Source organism: Porites lutea, chromosome 6 (assembly GCF_958299795.1).
Source record: "Porites lutea chromosome 6, jaPorLute2.1, whole genome shotgun sequence".
Classification (NCBI taxonomy): domain Eukaryota; kingdom Metazoa; phylum Cnidaria; class Anthozoa; order Scleractinia; family Poritidae; genus Porites; species Porites lutea.
Window position 1 is genome coordinate 20,044,929 of NC_133206.1, and position 7,413 is coordinate 20,052,341.

Genomic DNA, 7,413 nt, shown 5'->3' on the forward strand with positions numbered 1-7,413 from the left:
CCTCGGCATAGTCACCTGTATCAGGGAGAGACTTGCAAAAGTTCCCAACGGTGTTCGTCTCAAAGACAGCTGACTGTAGTTTTCTTTTCTATTCTGCTGCCAAGCCGCACAATGCTTATGAAAACTGCCAGTTTTTTAGATGGTTATTTAAACCCCAGAAGCTCTCTACATGTCATCTCTTTTCGTTTCAGAAACAAGATCCCTGCACTTGTGGGAATTTCTCAAGGAGCTTTTGGAAAACAAGGAGACGTGCCCGCGATACATCACTTGGATAGAGCGAGAGGAAGGAATCTTCCGACTGGTGAACTCGGGCGCAGTGGCTAAGCTTTGGGGTCAGCGGAAGAACCGCCGAAACATGAATTATGAGAAGATGAGTCGTGCTTTGCGGTATTACTATGAAAGGAAGATTCTAGAGCGGGTGCCCGGTCAGCGGCTGATTTACAAGTTTGCCCCAGATACTATGAGAGAGTGTAACTTCAGCTTCATGAAGAAGGATGGCTGACCTTGGTCTGTTAGATGTGCAAAATGTTTTTCTAGTTTGGACTTAAAAACGATAATTTTCAACTTGCTAGAGACATCAGTGAATCATCTCGAACAACCGTCAAATCCGGGTACTGTTGGGAACCCAGGTCAACGTATCAAGCCGCGGTGTAGTCAAATAAGTAATATCTTGGTTGAAAAGAGCGAATCGGCAGTTCTTCGTCGACAGGAAGGAAACTACTCGACTATTAGATTGCCTCTTCCTCTTTATAAACCATATTTATATTTGAGGAGGAAAATCTGAGTTGAAGGGTTTCGTTTTTGTTGAAGTGAGACATATCTTTTCACTTTTTAGTGACGGATGACGACTTTACGTAGACCGCGAGCGATCTCTCTTGTTTACCCAAGAGTCCCGCGCGGTGAGCGAAGAAGGAAAGTTATGCAAATTAATGAAATTGGGGCGGAGAGAGGAAAAAGGACGACCGTAGCTTTTTCATTCTTTGCTCGGCCTTCCGCCCTCTTCACGCGCGCTCGCCCCTGTCGCGCGTTCTCGATCTATTGTGACTCAAAAGAAAAATAAGAGACTGCTCGCAGTCTAACTTTACGCGAAGACCTTCCAACTCTTCCGTGCGAGTCGGATTGCTGCTGGTTCAGGCAATCAAACCAGCCTTGTAAGCAGAAGATGAATTCCCTGATGTCCAAGCTTGATTCTATTTTCTCAAACGTATTCAGATATCTGTACTGTAATTAGTAGATATACAGTCAGATTCAGAATTTGTTTGGGATAACTTTTCAATAGCAATAGGTCTTAAAAACTGTAGAGAAGTGGTTCCCAGGCAGCGAATTCTGTACAAGAGATTTCTCTTGTCTGGAAGGGTCATTTCTCATGCTCAAGGGAGGAAAATGTTTATTATTATGTTAAAATACTGAAACAAAAACTTTAAAAAACAACACCTCAGGGGCGTTGTCTAAATCAACTTGTTAGAATCAACTATTTTTGCGTCATTATATATATTGAAGGTTTCATATTTACTATCTTATAATACGCTTTTGTTACAAACCTGTAATATAGTACTGGATCACTTGCTTACTTCTCATTAACAGACCAAACAGTATATTAATAATGACAAGGAATCACTTCATTCCTAGTTTCACCAAAGGCAGTAGTTAACCCTTTAAGCCCCAGTATGTGCATACAAATTCTCCCAACTGATCTCTATGCGTTTCCTTACTGAATCAGTTGGGAGAATTTGATAAAAGATCAGAGCATTTTCCGGCTTTCGTGATTATTTTATTAATTCTCATGACCCTTTCTCTTGATTGTGTATTGATCATCTTAGGAGAAAATTGATGTTGATCACTCTTGGGACTGAAAGGGTTAATTAGTCCTTGCGCCTTCAGTGGTTTTCCATGAGACTGACATTCGTGTGAAAACTAAAACGGGGCTGAGTCAGATTTTAAAGCCCTGTCACCCCTAAACCAAGCCATGGAGAGATTATCTGTCACTTCAACTTTTAAATCTGTGGACCAAATCGTATGTTACCATTCAAATGAAACATCTTTGTCAGCACTTTTTCATAGTACTATTTATTTCTAGGGATTTTACAAAGAGAAATTTGAATTCTTTTAGGGGTGACAGGGTTGAGGCTATGGACCCGTCTTTTGACCTTCATATTGTTTTGCCAAATTCTCAACTCTGAATGAGTTCATTTTGGAACCATTCAGGGGTTTAGGTAGTCAAAATAGGCTCCATGTGATTTTCGTTCGTGATAAAAGCTCCTTGTGTTTTCTACCAAGAAGTAGTGTGTCTTCCCGCCCTTTCGTGTTTTTGTCGTCAAGTAGGGGTGGTGACGCTATATTCGCTGTGTTTGCATGGTTATAAACAGTTTTTTTAAAATTATGCATTTGTACTTATACATGTAGGTATGGCTCCTTCTCCAAAATTCATTTTTCACAGGTCGAGGACGTGTCTAAATAACGATTAAAAATAATCTTCGATTCGTTACGACATTGTCGGTCATGCACTCTGATTTCAAAGAATAATAAACTCACGAATTAGGATAGTTTTTCGTCGTTGGGTGCACAATCTGTTGCAGGATATTTTAGCCTGCGTACGATGTGTGTTCGATTTCCACTCGTGTTGTGCGTCCCTGGTTTAGGCGTTCTGTTTTCGAGAGCGCGCCGCTGACTTTCGCGGTCCCGGGAAAAGGGAACGCCTGTTTGCAGATAAAACAGAAGGCCACAACAGTAAAAAGATAATAAAGACAAATATTGCTTCAGGCATGTTGCTTCGCCAATTTAAAGGTGCTCTTTCAGGCAAATGCTATGGTTCCGGTCAACCAAATCAAGTTTAACAAATTTATCAACCTTTTATACAGGTGTGACTATTAGAAATTTTCGTCGTTAAATACATCTTTATTACAATTGAACATTCCACGTTTGTTTCAAGCCATACAATTTATCCTTGTAGATAATCACGTTTATGATTGCGTGCACTGGCTGCCGAGTTTTCATAGGTCATTAAAATAACATTTTAGTGTGTTAGAGTATATTTTGTATAAGACAAAAAAAATGATTGTTTTTAAAATAAACTTGGAAAAATTTTCACTTTTTGGTTGCTTCAATCTTTTGAATTTAGGTTCCTGGGAAACTCCTCACCTACTCCTCCCCTAAGCCAACATTAGCACTAATTTCTCGCTAAGGGCAACATGTTGGCTTAGGAGAGGGGTAGGGGCAGTTTCCAATCTCTTCTTATGTGCACCTGCATCATACGGTCACATGACGTGGGTTTTTTGTTGTCATGGTTACAAAGCACCAAAGTACACAGGATTCCCAACGCGATAGATACAGACAGTTCCCTTGGTCCTAAAATATCTTTCTACTTAAAATTCACTCAGCCTTACCAGAATAATTTCGTGGGCATGTCGTTATCACAGTCTCGGCGATACCAAACGTCTTTATATTCTAATTCGCTACCCCGCTCAAACGAATATAAAACATTTATCATGTAACAAGCAACCTCAATTGGGGTGTGTCAACACGAGCCGTGTGCGACCCTCTTTATTATGCCTTCATCAACAGAATGGATGGAAATAGTACAACAAACAGAATGAAAACTCGGGAATGTAAAAAATTACAGCAAGAAAAACAACCCAACAAAATGATCTAAACTATGCTCGTATAACAATGATTCAGTAAACATACAAAACGTGCTAAACTTTTCATATAGCAGCATTCAAAAAACTACGTCTAAGAGAAACCCCTGATCACTGGGTATTTAATTTTGAGGGCGTAGGGACGGTCGTAAGACGCGAATGAATATAAATGAGAACAACTCAAATATATAGCCTACCGCTAATGAAGCAACAGAACAGCATAACATGTAACACCCCAAAGAAAAGGTTACATAACCTATGATAAATACATTTCGAATCCTATCTAGAATTCTCAACAATACCTAAACCCCTGGAACTTTTGTAATCAGCTTTCTCGCTTTGCCTCAGTTGCCTTTGTTAGAGTGGTTTGATTGTTAGAGGGAAAGCAGATGAATTTGATTTGTCAGCCGCAGAGAAAAATGCAGATTTTGGTTTCGAACTTAAGGTTTCCTCAACACTTATGTCAAACCCTGTTAATGTTTAACTGCATTCACTGATCCTTCTGGTCTTACGATGTCTAAACGATCTGACAAGGTTTTATTCCTAGAAGACTTTATTTATTTAACAATTATTCCTCGAGCCCGAATGGGCTCTGAGTCAATAGCCCATGAGGCTGAAGGCCGAATGGGCTATTGACTCAGAGGTAATGAGGGCGAGAGGAATTATTGTTTTAGTAAAATCCAACTAGTTGGTCAATAATATCGCTAGCTAGTTAAAGCTAGACTTTTTTCCTTCTTTGCCGCCAAAAAGCCGGCGCTTTTCGCTATTAGTGGGCTATAACTTATAGCCTAATGATAGCTCAACCAATCAGAACGCCGCGTTGATAATAGACCATTAGTTGGATTTTACTAAAGAGGGAATATCTTAAAACTCAAGTTTTGACTTGTTTGCAAATATCATAGTTCTCGCCACTTCCCTTTCTGGATGCGGACGCTACTTTCTTGTTGAAAAAATAGGGTAAGTTCCCAGAGCTGCGATCTTTTTGGCCAGCGCCAGGGATCAGGAACCAGCAAAGATAACACGCGAGCAAAATAGGACAATTGCACTTGACGTCATTTTATTACAACTACCCGAATCCTTCAGTGTTGTTTTCTTGTGCAAATTAGGGCTCAGAGGGATTGACAAATTAAAGTTGAATAAAAAAGCAAAAACGAAATAAATTCTGGTAGTTGTAGTCAAATGTCGTCATCGAGAATATGGCCTTTACCTTCCATGTCCACAATCTCGTTTCAGAGTCCCCTTGGCTGGTACTTCATATATGATTACTATAGTACCGTCCCTGTTGTTAGTTCCGTCGGACAAGGGTAACGCCAACTCTGGGAACGAGAATGTAACCGTTGGTAACGGTTATTGTTTCAAAAGCCTGGCTGGAAGTCCGTGATTCGTGGATTTGCTAATCTCGTCCCAGAGCCAGGGTTCTCATCTTCCGAAACCGGAACAACAACATCCTAGTTCATTTTCCAGAACCGGAACCACAATTTTTGTGACGTTCTTATCAGTCGTCTATTGAGGTCTTTGTAACGCGCACGGCTGCCGAAGAATGGGCCTGCGCGCCACAACAGAGAGGTAAGAGTTGACTGGGGACGAGTCGGAGCCAATCAGGGTTGTGTTTCTTACGGATTCTGGTAAGTGATCCTTAGTGCTGACCAAAAGGATCGCAGCCTCCTGGAAGGAGATTGTGCGCACACATGTTAAGAGCCTTCATGACCCGACCTAGTAAAACGAAATACCGATTAATGACGCGCTTGAATCGAGAATAAATTTTTTTCCCGCGGATCCATTCGTCCCTGGCAAAAATACCATTTAAAGCTAGTCGAGCCGTTTTCTGATAGAAGGCCCAAGAACAAAAGCCTCTAAGATTACAATGTCTTTTGTCCGTGACTCTAAATAAAAGCTTCCTAAGTTCGGGAATGCACGGAGGTGCCATAGCCCCTCGACTTAAACCTTCTCCGTTTCTTTTGCTTCCTTGCCCCGTCTTTCACTTCGCTGCGAAAGCATTCGTGAATTGCCGGAATGTGAAATTAGCATGAAGATGAAAGTGGTGCGATATTTTATTGGAATTTTTGGGTAAACTTTACATGCTCTTCTTGCGTTTTTCTCTGCCCTCTTGGTTTGAATCGTGGTCACTCCACAGGAAAAAATAACGGATTCCCATTTTTGGATATTTTAGGGTATTTAAAGAATACCCATAAAAATCCCAAATTTGGAAGAGTGAGACAAGTCCCAATCTGGGAACTTGGTTGGGAATTTCCTGGTTGGGACTTGTCTCACTTTGCCAAATTTGGGATTTTTATGGGTATTCTTTAAATACCCAAAAATATCCAAATATGGGAATCCGTTATTTTTTCCTGTGCTCAGGCCGTGTTTTGAAAAGTTGGATGTTAAATGCAACCTCGTTCCTAGGGTCCTCTCCTACCCATCCCTGCGTTGCGATACAGGCACGGGTAGAACAGGGGCCCGTTTCTCGAAAGTCCCGATAATTAACGGGCCCGGTAAGCTGTCTCCGTTTACATTAAAGATCGAGGTTTCAATAGTTTTGCATCTAACACGATAAAATTGTCAGTTAATGAAACAAAATGGAGTAGTTTGCTAGCCAGGACCCGCGCTCTTATTCTTTATATTACGATTTGAATATTTGATTTCGGGCCCGTAAAGTTACCGGGACTTTCGAGAAACGGGCCCAGGACCATGGGAACGGGGTTGTGTAAAATGAACGTTAAAATTGATGTCGTCAGGTTATTATACATTGAACTCACTTTCTCTTTTCTGATTGGCCGAAAACGTACGGTGAATTGTCCCAATCAACGCCTTTGATAGTGACTAGCTGCAGATTTTACGTACAATAATCTTGTCATGTTAAGGACAATGGTAATCAGCTATTCATGTCATGTATGACCGCGCCACATAATTGAAGGAAGTTTGGAAAGTGGGGCGCCGCCGAAGCCTTCAAACCCTGACCCTGTTTAAGATTAAATTGTTCATTACCCTACCCTGCTTAAGAGAAGGGGCATTTTTTTTTTCATAATCCTGATTCACTTTATTTCGCATACAAAATTAAGTCAGTTAGAATTATTGAGGCCCTGTCAACACAAAAGTGTTTTCACTGCGCTTTTCACAAACACGCGAACTCTAAAGTTCAAAAGCCGTCTTCACAGTTGCGTTTTTCGCTGCCGTCAATCATAATGACGATCACAAGCAACGAACCTTGAAATACTCACACAAAATGGATCACAGATCACAAACCACAGCCTTTGAACCCGTTTTAGTAAAGCTGTTTCCAAAGAGGTCCGCTAAGATGATTGACGGCAGCGAAAAACGCTAACGTCAGTTGGCTTCTGAACTTCAGAGTTCGCGTGTTTTTGAAAAGCGCGGTAAAAGCATGCGTTTTTGTCATCGAAAACGCATTGATCGATTCGCGTCCACACTATCATTTAGATGCGTTTTCGACTGTCCACACCACAACGTTCGAAAACGATAGCGATAGAATTACACGTTGTGACGTAAGTGGAACTCTATGCGCATGCTACAAACACACGCGCCTGCGATATTTTCGGACGCCGTTTTCATTTTGAAGCCTTTTGATGACCGATCGCTCGGTCGGCCGTTTCACGCCCTGAAAAAGCTCGCTCAGCTCGCCAAACTCGTGAGGTCGATTTGTAGTAAGTCTGCTTTGGAGGCTTCCGGTCTAGACAGTAAAAACTGAAAACTAAATCAGTTAAAACTGAAGCTTCTGCAACACTAGCTAACATTAAATGTCATACTAACAATTACGGGCAGA

At 41.2% G+C, this 7,413-nt stretch overlaps 1 protein-coding gene across 6 annotated transcripts in view; it reads left to right on the forward strand.

Annotated features, from left to right (window-relative positions):
- Positions 1 to 3,083, forward strand: part of LOC140940080 (uncharacterized) — a 44,424-nt gene extending 41,341 nt beyond the window's left edge. For all 6 annotated transcript variants that reach the window (XM_073388963.1, XM_073388969.1, XM_073388968.1 and 3 more), the window contains exon 13: positions 192 to 3,083. In XM_073388963.1, coding sequence (XP_073245064.1) covers positions 192 to 502 — 311 coding nt within the window. In that variant the 3' untranslated portion in view covers positions 503 to 3,083. The remainder of the gene's footprint in view (positions 1 to 191) is intronic.
- The last annotated feature ends 4,330 nt before the right edge of the window (positions 3,084 to 7,413 follow it).